General features: G+C 38.1%; 1 protein-coding gene across 3 annotated transcripts in view; it reads right to left on the bottom strand.

Annotated features, from left to right (window-relative positions):
- Window positions 1-20,210, bottom strand: part of RCL1 (RNA terminal phosphate cyclase like 1) — a 506,457-nt gene that overhangs the window by 256,812 nt on the left and 229,435 nt on the right. For all 3 annotated transcript variants that reach the window (XM_044061124.1, XM_044061125.1, XM_044061126.1), the window contains exon 5: window positions 10,461-10,585. In XM_044061124.1, the coding sequence (XP_043917059.1) occupies window positions 10,461-10,585 (125 nt within the window). The remainder of the gene's footprint in view (window positions 1-10,460; window positions 10,586-20,210) is intronic.

Genomic DNA, 20,210 nt, shown 5'->3' with positions numbered 1-20,210 from the left:
GACACAGCGCCAGCAACTCTAACCCTGTGGGTTCTGTCCTTAAGCCAGTTTGCAACCCATCTTGTGACATATGGGTTTACATTTAAGCTGGTAAGTTTTTCTACAATACCCGAGTGGGGTATTGTGTCGAAAGCCTTTGCAAGGTCAAGGTAGGCTGTATGGACTGCCTTTCCTCATCAATGGCCTTGGTGACTGTTTCAAGAAGTCGACCAAGTTCAAAAGGCATGATCTTCCCTTGACAAAGCCAAACTGGGTCGGGTCCAATGTCTGCAAGTCCCTATATCTTTGTTTATGAGCTCCATTATGATCCTCTCCATAGCTTTGCAGACTAGACTTGTTAAGCTTATGGGGCGGTAATTACCAGGGTCCGTGAGGCGCCGCCTTTGTGGAGTGGGACAACAGTTGCCGTCGCCACTCCTTGGGCACGTATCCTGTGGTAAGGCTGAGATTAAACAGCTGCCTTATGTGCGGGTTTAATTCCTCATTTAGCTCGTGTAGCACACAGCCGGGGACACCATCCGGTCCCATTGATGCTGTGTTTTTAGCTTTAGAGAGAGCAGCTTTCACCTGCGCATTTGAGATGTCCGGGAGGCTACACTCGGCTGGGATAGTTATCTCTCCTTTAGGGGGGGAAGAGGGGGGGGAAGTTTGCACTGAACCTGTCTGCCAGTATGTTGGCAATGACTGTGGGTCCAGTGATTCTTGTATCATGTTGGACTAATTCTGAGCATAGCTGGGAGTTTCCACCCAGGTACCTAACATAGCTGAAAAGGCCTTATGATTGTCCTTTGAATCCATGGCAATTTTTCTCTCAAAATTGGCCTTAGTTGATTTTATGTGTGCTCGTATTTTTTACTAATAATGATCAGGGGTGACTTCCCTTTTATGGATTTTATTCTATCATGTAATAGCTTTCTCCTCTTATTGTAAAGTTTGTTAATGGCTGGGGTCCACCAGACTGGACGTTTGCCCTTTGTGGAAAGAGTCTTGGTTTTATTTGGGATTGCCTGATCCATGCAGTCCTGGAGGTGTTCATAGAAGGCATTTGTAAGGGCTTCCGCAGCTTGGGTTGTGGTTTCCACTGGCTCAGGGGCCTTGAAGGATACCACACCAGTCTTGAGTAGTGTGAAGTTTGCTTTAGAGAAGTTCTTCACTATGGTCTTTTTGTTTGGGGTGGGGCGGGATGTGGATTTCCAGTGAGATTAGTTTATGATCAGATCTCACCAATGAGGGATATACTTCCGTGTGGAGCATTTTGTCCCCATGTTTGTGACAATGAGATCTAGTATATTTTCTCCTCTCGTGGGAACAGTGACTAGCTGTTCCATGGCATTTGAATTTATGAACTCCAGGAACCGTTGGGCTAGAAAGTTAGGGCTTGAGTAATGTTCCCAGTCTATATTCGGGTAGTTGAAGTCACCCAATATGATGGTGTTTGGAGATACATTTATACCCTCCAGTGTCTTCAGGAAGGCTGTGTGGGGTTCCTGAGTTTGAGAGGGTGGCCTGTAGCATGTTACAATTTGTAGAGCAGTTTTGCCTATGGTTAGTTGCACCTGGATGGTTTCCGAAGCTTCGTGCGTTGCCACCAACCTGGAGGTGTGGGTATCCTTTATGAATATGGATACACCCCCTCCTTTTGTGGTGTGGTCCGGGTTTTGGGGCCGGAACGCATGATATGAGGTAAAACCTAATAGTGCCGGGGTGCTCTCAGGAGCCTTGAACCAGGTTTCAGTTACAGCACAGACATCGATGTTCTCGAACATACTGAGAAGGGCCTCGAGTGCGTGCATTTTGAGATTTAGACTTCTGGCATTGAGCAGCATTACCCTCAGTTTCTTCCCATTTTTGTTTTCTAGGGTGGTAGGTTTAGAATTTGAGCCTTGCCTAAAAAAGGCACTATGGGGGTGGCAAGAGCCTTAGCCAATATCCGGAATCCCAGGGGTGACAGGTGCAAGCCGTCCCTTGCGAAGCAGCGTGGCTTGTCAAGCATGTCATCCCAGGCAGCCAGACACTGGATCCCCTTTGAATGACACCAGACATTAAGCCAATTGTTAAAGCTGATCATCTTGTCTATATTGTGGCATCATTCTTGGTGAAGGAAGGATACTGCTCAGGGTTAGGGTCATACCTGCCTGGGCTACATAATCAGAGAGCTCCTCTATGTCTCTTTTCATGTAGTCCAGGGAGGTACGTCTCAGGTCGTTCACACCAGCATGGACAATGACTGTGTCATATTTGTACTTGCCGTGGAGTGACCCGAGTGCTTGTGTTATGTGGCGGATTCTAGCGCCCGATAGGCAGCTTACTGTGACCCTCTCCTTGTTCAGCCTGGTGAGTGGGACGTCAGTGTGTCTGACTATGGAGTCACCTATGACAAGTATGTTTGGTGTTGTATTTGGCCTTAAGGGCTGTGACTGCTTTGCACACTGCTTTTGTGGTTTATGTGTTGCTTGTGGGGTGTCTTGAGGTAGCAGTTGTTTGGGTGTCTGCTTTGGAGGCCTCTGCTGTTTAGGTAAATTTTTACTCAGAGCCTCCGAGTATGTCTTTGTGTGTTTATGTGTTTGATTCAGTGGAGTGGTAGCATTATGTGAGGCTGGTTTTGTGGTGTGTGTAGTTGCCTTCTCCTCCTGTCTGGTCTTGCCAGTCCTGAGTTGAGAGAGCTCAGCCTCCAGTTTGGCTAAATAGCTGCATCTCTCGCAAGTATTTGTGTTATGTGGGAGGAGGAGAGGGTTGTCTGTGTACATGAGGCAGTTATAACATTGCCTCAAGATTCCCAGATTCACCAGCTGGACCGGAGAGAAGACTGACAACTGACCTTTGGACATGCTAGAATAATATTGGGAATTCCTTAATTGAAAACAAGGGCCAGTGGGGAGTGAGGGTGTAGTGCTTTTAATTTTTAGTGCTGACTTATATAATTGCTTTAGTGAGCAAGTGCCAGATAACTTGAGTGCAATGTGTTACAAGTAACTAAATGCAAAAACGACAAACAGTAACTTTCTTTCAAGTGAAACAAGGAAATAAGTACAGTAAGCAATGCAGATATCACTAGTGATCCACAGAAGCGCTGAGAAGTTGCGTATTAGGTGGAATTAGCTTCCAGGGAAATAACAAGCAAACAAACAACAAGCATATAAACAAAGCTAGATTCAGCAGGTCTGGATCTAGTCTATGCTAGAGCAAACAAGGTGAACCAATTTTAGTAAGATACAGTTCAAATATTCAGGCACTATAAACCTTTAACCAGAAATTCCCAGCTCAGAAGGGCAGAGTCCAGCCTCTTCTCCCACAAGAGTGCAGACCACGAACCTTCTTAATGTAAAATAACTGGCCTGAAGCCCAAGTGCCTAAACCAGAACTAATACACTTGGACACTGGGCTCTCAATCAGCAGTTCCCAACTTAGAAGGATGAAAGCTACCTGTCCTGCCACCACAGTGCTTGCCACAAACCTTCCTAATGTAAAACAACTGGTCTGAAGCCCAAGTGCTTAATCCAAAAGACTTGAATGATAGCTACACTTTAATCAAGTTACAACCAAGCAGTAATAAATACCATTGAATACTTTAGAGAATGTCTGGATTAGTGCTCAAGTTACACAAACAAAGCTAGATCCAGCAGGCCCGAATCCAGTCTATGCCACGGCAAACAAGGCGCACCAACTTCAGTAAGAAACAGTTCAGATATGCATGCACTATAAGCCTTTAACCAGAAATTCCCAGCTCAGAAGGGCAGAGTCCAGCCTCTCCTCCCACAAGAGTGCAGACCACGAACCCTCTTAATGTAAAATAACTGGCTTGAAAGCCCAAGTGCTTAAACCAGAATTAATACACTTTTAGAATAACAGACACTGAGCCCTCAATCAGCAGTTCTCAACCTAGAAGGATGTAAGCTACCTGTTCTGCCACACCAGTGCAGACCACAAACCCTCTCAGTGCAAAACAACAAACTGGTCCGAAGCCCAAGTGTTTAAACCGAAAGGCTTAGAATGAGTTACACCAAGCAGTAATAAATACAATTGAGTATTTTAAGATGATGCAAAAGTAAAAAGAAGTAGGTAAAAACACAAGTACAGTAAAAGCAGATGAAAATTTTTTTTTTTTTTTCTGAACAAGTGCTGAGATCAAAGAAACAGATTTGAGTGCTGAAACTAGAAAACTGGCTAGTTATAAGAAAAAAACAAGCTAGAAGGCTTCCCTCAAACACAGAAGGGCTTGGGGGCCCAGAAGCCTACAAATAGTCTGTACCACTTAACAAGAAAGGCAGGAAATAAGCTTAATTTTTTTTTTCTATTTCCCAGATGCTCTCTTTGTACACAGTAGGAGTGCCTGAAATCAGAATATGATCTCACTGCACTCAGTTGAGTGAGCAAATGAGATGGGCCCAGAGGCAGGCTGAGGGGCGGGCAGTTTCAATGCCACTAACTGAAGAGCAGAATAACTTCAGATAAAAATTCCTTCAACACTCAAATTAAATACTGTATTTAAAAAAAAAAGAGCAGATAAAGGTACTTAAATTCTCTTATACGTCCAGTTGAATATAACCAAGTTCTTAGCTGGCCAAGCTGAAGTTTTAAAGCAGGAATTATTTCACATGCACCAGTTTAAATATGCAAGGACATGAAATCAAAGAATGTGGCTACCCCCACACCTGTAATTACTAGCAAATAACAAAATTCAGCCAACACTAGCTTCAGTTCAAGTTACTGAAGAGCAGAATAACTTCAGATAAAAATTCCTTCAACACTCAAATTAAATACTGTATTTTTTTAAAAAAAAAAGAGCAGATAAAGGTACTTAAATTCTCTTATACGTCCAGTTGAATATAACCAAGTTCTTAGCTGGCCAAGCTGAAGTTTTAAAGCAGGAATTATTTCACATGCACCAGTTTAAATATGCAAGGACAGGAAATCAAAGAATGTGGCTACCCCCACACCTGTAATTACTAGCAAATAACAAAATTCAGCCAACACTAGCTTCAGTTCAAGTTACTGAAGAGCAGAATAACTTCAGATAAAAATTCCTTCAACACTCAAATTAAATACTGTATTTTTAAAAAAAAAAGAGCAGATAAAGGTACTTAAATTCTCTTATACGTCCAGTTGAATATAACCAAGTTCTTAGCTGGCCAAGCTGAAGTTTTAAAGCAGGAATTATTTCACATGCACCAGTTTAAATATGCAAGGACAGGAAATCAAAGAATGTGGCTACCCCCACACCTGTAATTACTAGCAAATAACAAAATTCAGCCAACACTAGCTTCAGTTCAAGTTACTGAAGAGCAGAATAACTTCAGATAAAAATTCCTTCAACACTCAAATTAAATACTGTATTTTTTTTTAAAAAAAAGAGCAGATAAAGGTACTTAAATTCTCTTATACGTCCAGTTGAATATAATCAAGTTCTTAGCTGGCCAAGCTGAAGTTTTAAAGTGGTAAAAGAACTGTGCCTGTATGCTGTACACATGCACATACATAAAAGTTTGTTTCGGACTTATGGTTATGGAAATTATGATTTTTTTCATATTTTGGTGAATAACTTTGCAAGGGATCATCTGAATGTGGTAAGTAATACCTCATTTTGAAGACAGCATTTATGGTTCCAACATGGTAAAATAACTGTGCCTTTATGTTGTACACATGTACAGATATCAAAGTTTGTTTCGGACTTATGGTTATGGAAATTATGATTTTTTTTCATATTTTGGTTAAAAACCTTGCAAGGGAGCATGTCAGTGTGCCAAGCAATACCTCATTTTGAAGACAGTGTTACTCCTTACAACATGGTAAAAGAACTGTGCCTGTGCACTGTACACATGTACAAATATCACAGTTTTAGTCTTGTAGGATTATGAAAATTATACATTTCCAATAAGTCTCATTGATAAGCCCATATCTTTGCAAGGGAGCATGGTGATGGCACAAATGATGCATCATTTTGAAGCTGACATTGAGATGCACAACTTCTACACTGATATGTAGCCTCTTTCTATTACAGGTGATGAGATATCATGCTTTGTTTATCAATTATGAGAAATATTAATCATATTTCTGTAAATATCTCCATAAAGGAGCATCACACAGTAATGGTTAAGGTATCATTTTAAAGCTGACATTCATACAAACAAATTAAATACAAATTGTATGGGTCTACATGGTACACTGACCAAGACATTGTGCTTTCCTTTTCTAAAAGGGTAAAAAAATATGCACAATATCAACATTCCTTGCCAAATATTTAATAATGACTTTGATATGAACTATCGACATTTACACTGTTGGAAAGGTCAGTGTCTGCTGAACAACTTTCTCATTTACATTTTTAGTCTAGCTCTTAAAGAGTTATGAACATTTGTTTTCTGTATGGTATTAAAAATGGATTTTCTGAAAATAAGCTCAGGCTGCACTGTTGTTCCTATGGTGGAATTAAGCAGGCAGCTTTTTCTGAGCTGCTCCGGAGTGAATGAGTTAAAGATATGCTGACCGACACTGTTAAAAAATGTTGCAATCAAAGGGATGTCAGAACAAAAGCCATAGGGAAATAAATTCAGCCTTAATTTTTCTTTCAGGAAACAAATACGCTGAAGTAATGCTGATTAAATATTGTCCAATCAACTGGCAAAATATTTGAGTAGATACACAAATCATATCTTGGAATAATGAAGTGCAAAAACAGCAACAGATACGATATACTGAATCAGAAGACAGACAAGGAGACCATCAGTAAACACCTTTATATCTGATGACAACAATCTAGAAGACGTTCAACAATTTGCTCCTAGAAATGAACAGCATTTTCATTCATACAATGCAGGATGGCCACTGACTTCTTCTAGTGTAAGGAAGCCAAAAATCTCATGTAGACTATCTCAAATTCCTTGATAAAATAGCAACGGCAAAAGCAACAAAGTGCATTCTCAAGTGAAGAGGACATCTGATGTTGCCATATTACACAATGTCTACAAAAAAGGCAGGAGTTCAGAAGGCTGAAAAGTTAACCACAATGTAAAAGTATATTACTGATGAGTGAAAATCAACACAAACATAAAAAATGGACAGAAATTAGAACACAGAAATATTAATTAGTAGAGAAATTGGAGACTACCGCATTTGCAAGTTGGAGCTAGAATACGGATGCAAAAACAGGAAAGTTTGCAACCTGAAGAAGTCTGTGGTTAACAGTCAAGCTAAATTTGCTCCCGAGGTGTATGAAAAGCTGTAAAGCAGGCCTAATTCAATTATTTCAGGACGGGGACCAGATTGCCTTTCCTTTCCTTAGTACATTAAATCCTGATGACACTGCAAATGGAGTAGTTTAATTTTCACTCTATTTAATGTCAGCCATCTTACTGATGCTTAGTTCCTTCTTTACATCTTTACTTTTTCCACAGAGGTCAGTCTTCCTTCTCACATTTAGTGGATTTTGTTCCTCAGTCATATTTGTTTTCTGGTTTTAGGTCTCTCTCTTTTCACTTCTTTCTGTACCTTGTTTTTTTTATGTCACTTTCTTCCTTAATTTTTTTATAGGTATGCACAATGTTTTTTTTTATTTTATTCTTTAAGTTACCCATTTCGCAAGATATTCTTTTTTTAATTGCCTTTTTCTGTAGTCTATGTAATTAATAAGTTGTCTCCTCTTCATCCTTCTCAGCTTATTCTGGGTTCTAGTTTCTTTATTACTGGTTTACTAGTACTTGTGATGTACCCTGTTTAAACTGTTTACTGGCCTGCTTTACTTCATTATTTTATTTATTTATTTATTTTACATTTGTTGACTGGGCTAGTCTAACTTGACATATATCCGTTTACAGCAGAGGCCCGGGGAGAAAAGCTCCAGTACAGGTAAAATAACAATGATATTTAACAAAAAATTATTATTCATAAAAATATACAAGGTACAAGAGAGAATTGCAAAAAAGATGTAAATACTTCTAAGTCAAGTTACACAAATTAAAAATAAAAAGAAAATACTGAAGTTAAAATAATAGAAGGCATACTTTTAAGATGCAACTCTCAACACTAGAAAGTGTCAGATAGGAGCTCAGTAATGGGACGGGAAGACAAATAAGGTGTATTGAGACTTACTTTCAGTCGGGATTAGTACAAGGACACAGCCATTGAGTTTTAAGATGTTCTTTGATATGTCTTTTGAATAGAGAGGTAGACTCTTGAGTAGCTATTTCTTGAGGGAGTAGATTCCAGTGTTTACCTATGGAATTTGAAAATAACGCATCCCCAGCTTTATTGTATGATTTAGTTGTAGATACTAGGAATTTATTGGCAGAGCAAAGTGTGGCTAGGTTTTTAGAAGGAGAAATCAGTTTAGCCAGGCTAGGAGTATTATCAGGGAAGTGAAGGGTCTTATGAATGACAAGTAATTGTTGGTAGAGTAAGTGGTTATTTAGCTCTAGCCAATTTAGTTGTTTGAGGTTGTGACAGTGGTGAGTTCTAAGGGGAGTAGCATTAATGACTCTGGCTATACTATTATAGCAGGTAGAGAGTTTGGTAATGTTGGTTTTAGATAAGGTAGTAAATATAGCTGAAGCATAAAAAAGGGTGGAAAGCAGGTGGGTCTGTGCAATGGTTTTTCTAGCTGCTGGGTTAAGGAAGGGTTTAATTCTGTAGAGTGTCCCAATTTTTTTATTAACAGCTTTAATAGTAGCGTTAATTTGGTCATCAAAGTTAAGATGGTTGTCAATGGTTACACCTAATAGTCGAGTGGTCTTATCGGGGTTAATACAGGTAGAATTATTTGAGGAGATAGTGAAGAATGGTGTAGGAGATTTATTAGTAGGAGTAAAGAGAAGAAGCTTAGTTTTTTTGGGGTTAAGGAGGAGGCAGTGTTGCATAAACCACTTTTCAACGTTATGGAAAGCTGTTTGGGTGATGGATTGGAGGGAGGAAATATTTATAGCAGAGCAGATCAAAGTCGAGTCGTCTGCATATTGGATGCAGGTCGCTTGTGGCACATTCAAATAAAGGTCATTAATAAATAATGAGAAAAGAAGGGGTCCAAGGATTGATCCTTGTGGAACACCTACATTTACTGGGAGTAGGGATGATAGGTTGTTCTCCCAGAGCACTGCTTGTTGCCTGTTTTCGAGATAGCTTCTAAACCACTGTAAAGAATGTGAGCTTAGAGAGAAGAGGTTGAGTTTTTCAAGAAGTATATTATGGTTAACCATATCAAAAGCTTTTAATAGGTCTATGAATAGTGCAGATGAGTAATGATTATTATTTCGATTATTATTAATGGAGTCAGCAAAGGAAAGGAGGGCAGTTGTAGTGCTAGGGTGAGGCCTGAAACCATGTTGACAGTCAGCTAGAAGTTTGTTTTGAAGAAGGTAGGTAAGAAATTGTTTGTGTATGCATCTTTCCATTATCTTAGCTAATGGGGACAGTAAGGCAATAGGGCGATAGTTAGAGAGCTCAGAAGAAGAGCCCCCTTTATATAGAGGAATTATATGAGATATTTTCCAAATGGTAGGGATTTTTCCTTCAGAGATGGTCCTATTAATCAGAATAGATACTGGGTGATAAATAGCTTTTGCGGCAATTTGTAAGTATTCAGATGGGAGTTGGTCAGCAGATAGGGTACAAGGTTTGAGTTTGATGAGAAGCTTATAAATAATGGATGATGAGACAGGTTGAATTTGAAAGGCGTTAGACGAGGCTGAAGAGATTTCTTGTGAGGATGCAGTAGGTGTGGGTAATGAGTTGGCTAGGGTCAGAATGGCTTCTGTAAAGTACTTATTAAAGGCATTTGGGATCGGAGTAGTACTGTTGAGGTTAAATCCTGAAGGGATAGGAGTAGGAGAATGTCATGGTTTAAGAAGTTTATTAACACCTGACCAGAATTTTTGAGGGGTATTTTGAGTAGTATTTTGTAGATGAAGATAAAATTCCCTTTCGTCTCTAAGAGTATCTTTCTTGGTGGTATTTCTTAACTGTTTGAAGAGGAGGTGATCAGATGGACATTTTGGTAGCTCTCCATTTAGCCCAGATTTTATTTTATTTCTAAGGATCATTTATTTTGATCATTACTCTATGCCGAAGAGGTTTTTTTTTTTTTTTTTTTTTTTTTTTTTTTTTTACACTTGTTCAACCATACTTCTCCAGTAATCATGCTATAGCTGAAAAGCACATTACAGCTGAAAAAATGCCATTGTTGCTCAGTCCCCTTACTTGCTCCACTAATCTACCTATACTTAAACGATAACAGCACTATCCATCTCAAGCTAACTTTCAGAGTCCACTTCCCTACATAAAAATAAGCAGATAAAATTAAAATCTACCACCAAACCATACAGTAATTTGGGAGAACAGGGGCAATGGATAAAAGATAATGTATAAACTGAAAACAATAGGAAACATATTTGCAGCACAATATTTATATAGCAGCTTTCTTATAAATAGGAGAAAACTGCAAAATGTCAAGTTAAAATGCAGAAAAAGGATACGCCACACCTCTGATACGTTTGATTTTCCCAGGGTCTGTGAACTGAATAGGTTTTAAACCTTTACTAACTGGACATGAAAAAAATACTTCACCTCCCCCTCCAGGCAACATACCTCTTCTGATAATCTGGCAAAGAAAAATAAATTAAATAAATCCACTGCATTGCTTAAAAAATCATGATCTGCAACATATCTTCATACTATGACATGCACCATAAATTACATCACCTGTACAGAAGTGTTATTCAACACAACATACTTCAGAGCTTGAAACAAACGAGAGTAAAAATAATTTATGCTCAGGTCTCCATTCTGATTTAATATTTTTTTTTACCTGCGAATAACTGACAATGCAAGTACTTGGTGAAACAGTAACAGGTGCTGAATGTGTGAGTTGCACTGCTCCACTCCTAGTTTCCAGCATTTGGATTATCCACTATACTTCTTTTTGGACTATTCATTTTAGATGTCTCTTGGTCTCCTAAGTGGGTGAAAAGTAAGCAGTATTTTACACAGCCTCCAGTTCTTCCTCAACAATTCCATGCACTTCAGTTCTTTTAAACAATCCTAAGCATTTTAAACAAAACACTGCCAGCCACAATGATGGCATACAGGGATGAAGTCCTGACTAGAGCTCATCTGTCATGGGTTCAGAGTGGCTCAGGTGACAGGTCAGAGAGGAATGGGCTTCACCTTCCATGGGAGTGAGGGTGGGCAGCCTGAGGAAGTCTAATGCAATGATACCTGGAAGAGGCTGGGGACTTAGCAGTTGAGAGGTGTGGTCCAAAAGGGGAAGGCATGGAGACTTGACTGCGCTACCATGGAGGTGCTGCACATCTCTAAGGCATATCCTTCCCTTGGATATAAACCATGGTACCATGAGTTGGGAGAGGGAAAATTAGGGTAGGTCATAACCCCACCACCACCAGAACACCCTTAAGATCCTCACGAACCCTGGCAAACAAATTTGAGTATTGGACCGACTGAACAGGGGGGAAAGGTAAATAGAGTGCAGGTTGACCCAGAGAAGGATATGGGCACTAGGACTGCTGTCAAGAGTTACAGAAACAGGGAAAAATGTTCTCCTTAAAATACAGATGTAAACATTTTCCTTCCTGCCCAGACAGTTATAGATTTTAACCTTATCCCCTGAAAATGAAATTCTTTAATCTGTTCTCCTACTAATCCCTTTAACCTGTTCACCTACTATGGCTTCTAAAACAGCCATAACTCCCAAGTACCCGGAGAAAGAAGGCAGTAAATATGTTGTAGAATGTCCTTGACAATCTACTGTTTCACCCCTTAATAAACAGAACAGTTCAGAAAACTTGGTCTTGTGCAGCATGTACACTAGAAATGCTGTTCATAATGTATTACGGTAAAAAAATATACAATAAAAGGTGCCACTATTTTCCAAGCATCTTAATATGGCCATCTCACACATAGCAAAGACTTGTCTGTTTCAAAAATCATTTCCTTTGGACATCTCAAACCATCACATGACAAAATGACTAACTAGAGCATTTGCTTTTTGCTCTGACCTAATCACACAAGTGTACTCATATACTCTTGTTTCAGCTTGCAAGATGTAATGGTATGCAACTATTACCAGTGTCAAATATACCACAAAACTTGAGTTATAGTTCCACCTTTTGTCAATACCTTAAGTTTTACTGCCGTTTTTAATGGTTATTACTTAGGACCCTCAGACCCTCATGTATGAAATGCCATAATTTACAACAATTACAGTTGAATGTTCCATTACATTTTTTCTGGTTAGCCAAAGGCTTATTTGAATTTAACTGGTTTCAAAAGACAGACTTAAGGTTCTCCTCCTTATAAATAAACCGGGGTAAAGTGAGACATTAAACTGAGATCCCACATTTGCCAGAGTTGATGGCAGCGCAAGCAGATGTAATAGATCCCACAGCATCTATTGAAACAAAGAGTAGGGGATCTAGTCGTTTCATACAAAGAGAGAACTCTTATTTACAAATGTACAAATATAATTTACAAATATTCATAATTTTCCTTGCATACTAAATTTTTATCCTCATTAGACCCCCACTCCTTTTTCCATAATCAGCATCTGATTTTACTAAATATCATTGCTAAATTCCATTTATCATTAAACATAATTTCATTTATTCTTTCATTCCATACAACATAAAATAACTTATTGATTCTTTTAACATATTCTTTACTTCTAATCTTACAATACCATACTTAATGTCTATTTTGTTTATTTCTTTTTCATCCTCAAAAAATCTATATTCTTTACAGTTTCCCCACAACTTTTTTACTCTTGCATTTTAAAAACACGCATTCACTAGTTTCTTCTTCTTGACAATGTAAACCTATTATATCACTTTTCTTATTATATGGCATATTTTCTTTTATATCTATTACTAGTCTCTAAGAAAAAGTTAACATTCTACTTTATAATAGTTGTTCTTTATTTTTTATAGCTTTATTTTGTATCGGTTAGATTTTCCCATGTTTTTACATAGTAATTTTTTATCGTTCTATTTTCACAGCATACTTTTCTTTTTTTCTATATCACCAAATTTTATTTTCCATAAAACTCTCTTTGTAACATTTTATTTCTTCAATTATACACTCTCTCGTTTGCTTTTTTTTTTTTTAACCATACCCCTACTTGTACAATTTTACTTCTAATCTCTCATCTTTTTCATTTATGCACTTTAACACTTAGTACTAATTTAACAAAGCAGATATACTACTGGGTCAATTAACCCTAAACCTCTTTCCTCTTTATTTATATTCAAAACTCCTAATTTAGAACCCCATACAAATGAAAAAATGACTACAATAATTCCTTTTCAAATACTGTTGGCAACATAAATACACTTGCTAAGTATGCTATTTTTCCAAGTACTGAATTTAGCAAACAGAAATTATCATTCAAAAAAAATATTTATGTTCTCCAGGAAAAAAAAAGAGGTTTGTTTTATTTCTTCTGCTGTTTCCCCCCACTGAATTTTACTTGCATCATTATTCCCAAATGTTACAACCAACAGAGAAATTTAATTCACTGTCAAATATATATACCCCCTACCTTTACTATGTCACCTAAACCTTTACTTTTCTCTTTATTTAAAGCCATCCCTATCACCTATAGTTGCGCATGTGTGCAAATTATTACTTCTCTTATCCAATGTTTGTTTTTTGTAATTACTCTGTCATCTGCATATGTTAAAATAACTGGAATTCTTAAACCTTAAGGTATTATACACCATACCACCCCTTCATTTTGTAACTTACGCCACATACTATCACATTCATAATGAATGCAAAGAGTACACAACTTATTGGGCATTCCTGTCTTAAACCACTATTTATATGCACCTCTTGACAAAGTAAAAATACTTATAAATGGCTGGTTATTACTACTATACCTTGATGGACACACTTTCCTTTCATTATTATACACAAGATTTCATGTCATAATTGCAATAAATGCCTTAAGGCCTCCTATCATGATTTTCACTTCTCTTCTATTCATATCATCCATATTTTCTCCATCATTAATAATTCAACAACCTTTCTCCTTTTTATTATACATATTATACATATATTGCATAATGTTTTCCATTTTCAAATCTCTTCTGCATTACTTTCATAAATATATTATAATCATTATACCATCTGTGTACAGTTTATTAGTGGTCATCAGTCTTCCTTTTTCCATGTGAACTTTAGTTAATGAGCTGGGGGTTTTTTTTTTTGATTTTTCATGGACATTGAGATTCTTGAACCTCCTGATGATGCCTGACTTTTGTGCTTGGTTTGCTTTGGTTTCTGGTGTCCTCAGGCACCTTGCCTCACTTTGTACTGAACTTAGTATTCCACTACATTTCATACCCTATTCCATCTGGTCTTGGACCCAAATGTGTATTTACTTATCCTGATACTTTATCTAGCTCATAAAAAAATCTCATTTTCCAACTCAATCTCTTTTTATACTTTCCATGTTTTTTTCACGATCTTCTTTTTTCTTTAAAACATCTTTCGTATATATTGTATTACACTATTTGTAACATTTTCTGAGTTTATTTCCTTTTACATTTTTCTCTCATTACACTACTTCCTTTCCCCTTAAGTACATCAACACTATTTTTTCTTGCAAGAAAAATACATTTGCTGACATAGCAGTTCTTGTATTTTTCTTGACTTCTTTCTTTCATATAATTCTTTTTCTTTGTCAATGTACTTTCTATCATTATGTTCTGAATCTTCCAGTGCATCATGTTATCTCTCTACTTTTTTCACATCATACTGCCACTGTAAAAAATTCAGTTTTCCTTACATATCATCCACCATTCAGACCAATTTTTATAAAATGTCCTCATAGTAATATATTTCCATAACTGTATTACTAATATTTCCTTAATTCCATGCTTTCACATTTATCCTTTTTTATTTCTTTGCTTAATTTAACACATTGTTTTCCTTTGTCACTAGCAATATTGCAGGATAAGAAAATCCTGTTTCAACTACCTCCCCTTTCACATACAACTAAACGTTCTATTTAATCTATTTCAGTTCTATATGTACCGCTTTGTAAGTCCATGAATTTTTCCCCAAAGTTTTAACTTACCACACCTTATAACCAACATTTTCCTTGTTCATTTCCTTTCTTTTTTACAATCACCTCTTAAATCACAATTTAAGTCTCCTGTTATTATAATATTAATTATATTTGTATCACCACAACATCTAAAAACTAATTAAATAAGCTTTCCTTTTCTTAATAATTAGTATAAGTATAAAATACTAGAATTCTATATACTTGCTAATTCCATTTCAAATCTACAATGGTTAAATCGTCCCATTTTATCTTTGCTGTATTTCTACAGAATACGGATATTCCAGAACATCTGTCATTTCCCAAATCCCAGATGATCTGTCCTATCCAAAGTTTCTCCATTTGTAATCATTCATTTGTTAAAAATATTGTCTACTAATACAATTACATCTACATCACATGCACTACACCACTCCCAGCTCCCTATTCTTCTTACTGTATTAGTAATACTATTCACATTTACAGAAAGCACTCTACATTTTTCCCTTTGACTCATGGTTTCATAAGTTTAAAGCTAATTACTAGGCTAGCTGTACCTTGTTGTCTGAGAGTCCAGTACCTTAGCCATTATACCAACCACCATTAGCTGTAAATATTCTTTTTCACCCATTTCCTTGTTTTGCACTTATCCCTTTAAATTTTCTTTTTCTATCTTACCCTTTTACCAATAGAATTTTTTTTTATTTTACTACTTATTTCAAGGCTTCTATGTCCTCTATTTTTTCTCATCTAATTTTTTTCTAATTTCTACTACTACTAAAATGTATTTTTTGTTCAATTTCTCTCTCTCCTTACTCCCTTCATTTTTACAATCCATCCATAAATACCCAGTTTTGTTACATTTATAACATTTCAATTCATATTTTTTGCATAATGTCCCATTTCTCCACAAATATAGCATTGTCTTTTATCATAAGTACTTAACAAATGTCTTCTTTCCACAAAAAGATGACACATTTTGGGTTGTCCCCAGTATTTTAGGGGACCCCTATTCCCCTTTATTTACCATTCTTGGTTTATGTATAATTTGTTCTCTATTTTTAACACAATATTACAATCCTATCAGCCAGTCCGTAAACTCCTTGTCAAACTTTTACAATGTCCAGTACTGCTTTACGTAAAGTTTTCATATGTCCTTTTCAAAGTCCCTCTTTCCACTTGTTTGAAACTGTACATTCACTCTGTTTCCGTTAAATTCTTTTATCATAAAGTTTCCATGGGTTACAGTCTTTGTCCTATTCTCCAAGAAAATTTTCCATTGAAAAAACTGTCTCAAATACAATATTACAAAATGTCTCCGTTAAGAATAAATGCTCTTACCGCATGTGCTTTTGTACCCAAAAAGCTATTAAATTGCCCCACACTTCATACCTGTCCCATTTCCTTTGGTCTTCTTTATTTTGAATCCTTACTTCTGTTTTTCATTTTATTCTGCCTTTCTTTTCTGCTACTCCCCTTTTGTCTTCTTTAAACTTTCTCTGCCTAAGTTTTCTTTTCCATAGCACCACCATTCTTCAGGATAGTCTCTGCACCCTTTTATATTTTCTCCATAATGTCTCCCCAGGAAAAGCTTCCTTCATTTTCTGGCTCAATCTCCATCATCATTTATTTAAGTAAATAATCTCCACCTCCAAAATGGAGGGCTGTAGTTATACATCCATTATTTGCCAACTCATTTCCAAAGATTTCTTTGAAACATCTCCTCAGACTCCTGCACACATTCTCCAGTCTCAATATTGGCTTTCTCCTCCATTCCTCTTATCACTCCACTGTCTCCTCCTCTCTCCATCTGCCTTCCCTGTTTCTCCAGGCAGCCTCTGCGCCTGGAATGGAAATAGGAGTGTTAAAGCAAAATGGGTCCCACTCAAAACAATAAGCAAGGGAAGTTCCCCAATGCCCTGGCCAAATTTCGCCTAGTAGTATAAATACAATCTTGGGTATCCCCTGGAAAAAACCTACTAGCCTAGTGGGACTAACCCCATTAACAAAGAATAAATCAAATTGTGTCATACAGGTACATCTAAGAATATTCTGATTAAGCTTAACAGTCCAAACAACTCCAAAAGCCATTGATTTCTGAGTGCCCTCAAGAACATTTTGAGTGTTGAACAGTACTAGAACAAACAGTAAGAATAGGCTGAAACAGAGAACAAAGTCCCTCTTGAACCTCTTCAATACCCTGGTCATTGTGTAATAGGCTCTAACTCTTTGCCAAAAAACAGCTTTGAAACTAATGGCCTGTCCTCCTATTACAGCCGCCTTAAGACAGAATGACAACTTCTTGCATGGAAAGAAGTGTTTCTAAAGGGTAGTTTCCTATATATAGTGCAGAAAGTACAGTTTTGTACCTACCATAAATGTAGATGTTCGAGTGCTAATACAGCTGCAGTCATAACAGATGGGTTTTCCTGCCGTCAGGCGGGTCCTCGGTCGGCCGAATTCCAAAGTCTAGGTCCGGCGTCGGATGTCGTCGCTTCTTCCCTGATGTCAGTGCGACAGGGGTATAAAAGAACCAGCCGATGCCATTTTCTTCAGTTTTTCTTGCCCCAGATGTCAGGTGCCCCCAGAAGGAAGGCAATACATAAATTTATGTAATAATGCAATGCAGTATAATCAAAAAACAGTAGTTGCAAGCAAATACACCATAAAAGAGTACCCCAATCAGGGTGTATGAGGAAGTGTTAGCCATTAGGCCTGTCCCAGAGGGGAAGGAGGGAGGGAAACCTGGACTGCAGCTGTATTAGCACTCGAACATCTACATTTATGGTAGGTACAAAACTGTACTATGTTCATCGTGCATACAGCTGCAGTCATAACAGATGGGTAGAATACCAAAGCTAAAAAGGGGGTGGTAGGCACTAGGTGGAACTAGGAGGAGCCAGGATGCCCTGCAAGACTGCAGTGGCAAAGCCCGCTCTAGATTTGGAGTATAATGGTAGGTGATAGTGCTTGGAGAAAGTATGTACAGAACTCCAAGTGGCAGCTTCCAAAATATCTGTGGTAGGAACCCCCCTGAGGAAAGCTGCAGAGGTAGCTGTGGCCCTTGTGGAGTGAGACCTGATGCCTGCAGGTACAGTTTTACCATGAAAAGAGTAACAAAAGCGTATGCAGTGGGCTATCCATTTTGAGATTGTCTGTTTGGAAATAGGCTTCCCTTGAGCTCCTGTAGCATAGGACACAAAGAGTTGCTCTGATTTTCTGAAAGGCTTTGTTCTGTCCAAATAATAACGTAGCTGTCTGTGAATGTCCAAGGAATGTAGTAGTCTCTCCCCTTTGTTTTGAGGATTGGGGTAAAAGGTAGGTAAGTGGATAGCCTGATTCAAGGCTACCCTGGATACTACCTTTGGCATAAAGGAAGGATTGGTTCGTAAGGAAACTCTGTCCTGATGGAAAATGATGAAAGGCTGCACAGCCATAAGGACTTGTAGTTCCGAAACCCTGCGAGCTGAGGTGATAGCCAGCAGGAAGGCTGTTTTCCAGGACAAATATTGCAGTTCTGTTGAGGCAGCTGGCTCAAAGGGAGGCAAAGTCAGTTTTTCTAGAATGAAATTGAGGTCCCAAGCAGGTACTGGTTGTTTCCTTGGGGGTTTTATATTCTTAGCCCCTCTGAGGAACTGTCTTAAGAGGAGGTGAGAGAATAAAGGAGGATCAGTGTTGTATTCTGCAGAAATGGCTGAGGCATGGATTTTGATGGAGGAGAATGAAAGCCCTCTGGCTTAGCATCTCAGCTAGGTACTGTAATATTTGATGTAAATTCAGTATTCCAGGATTCTGGCCCTTTTTCTCATTCCAAGCACAAAACCGTTTCCATTTTGCAGAGTAGGCTTTTCTAGTAGAAGGTCTTCTGGCCTCCAAAATGACATCCTGCACCTCCTTGGAGAGTAGGGTCTGTTGTTGTGATTTTAAGGAATCTTCCATGTGGCTAGATTGAGTGTTTTCAGCTGACTGTGAAGAGTTTTGAAGTTGTGCCGAGTCAGTAGAAGAGGCATTAGAGGCAGGATCCATGGGGGGGGGGGGATGCGTCAGGGTCCTCAGGAGTGGGTACCAGTGTTGTCTTGGCCAGTCTGGAGCAATGAGAATCATCTTTGGTCTGTCTGGTCTGGTTTTTAATAGAACTTTGGGCAGCAGAGGAAGAGGTGGAAAGGCATAAACTGTCATTGTTGTCCAACTGAAAGAGTGCGTCCACTTTCCAGGCCTGTCACAAAAACAACAGGCTGAGACATCGTGGTCTGGGCCTAAGCAAGGAATGCAGAGGGAATGAAAATCCTTATGCGGTATTTGCTTCCCACATGAAATGCAATTATTAACTTTGTCTGACATCGGTCTGAGGCAAGAAAAGTTTCCCCAACGGGGTACTTAGCTTTCAAGAAGACTTCGGTTGAAAAATATTCGTAATCTCAGGAGCTGGCCGACCGGCACTTGCGAACTGCTTCTGCTTCAGGCACCGCGCGGCAAGAAAGACTGAAGAAAATGACGTCGGCTGGTTCTTTTATACCCCTGTCGCACTGACGTCAGGGAAGAAGTGACGACATCCAACGCCGGACCTAGACTTTGGAATTCGGCCGACCGAGGACCCGCCTGACGGCAGGAAAACCCATCTGTTATGACTGCAGCTGTATGCACAATGAACATCTTACATTGTATAGTCACTATAATTCTTTAGTGATTTGCACATCTAGAAATGCTATCTTTTTTAAGCCAAGTAGATGCAAAACTTAAATAGTATGCTTTGTTATTATGCCCATTCACAAAATCCTGTAATTGCTGTCCATTACCCTGGCATAAAACTATAAAGTAAAAAATCTGGTATTATTTCAAGCTGGAGAACAATAAATGGATTTTCTTCATCATTCTGTCAATATACAACTGGCAAATATAAGTGCTACTTTCATTCTTGTTGACACATCTTGTTTGTCTGTACTATTATTTTAATTACTGTGTCAAAAAGTGCACACACAACCTCCAACGAAATAGCAGTTCACAGTCTATGATAATTCCTAACACTGAACTTCTCATCTTCTGGAATGGCACTATACAGTTCTTTAATACCTTTAATTTTTGCTTGCAGACAAACGTAAAAATCACCTGAACATGAACAAAGTCATCTCTGAACTAGTATACTCTTTAATAAACTTCAGTACTG

This window comes from Protopterus annectens, chromosome 2.part0, assembly GCF_019279795.1.
Source record: "Protopterus annectens isolate FY-2018-M chromosome 2.part0, PAN1.0, whole genome shotgun sequence".
Lineage (NCBI taxonomy): Eukaryota > Metazoa > Chordata > Ceratodontiformes > Protopteridae > Protopterus > Protopterus annectens.
Note: the sequence above shows the minus strand (reverse complement) of the source record. Positions and strands in the feature narration are given on the sequence as shown.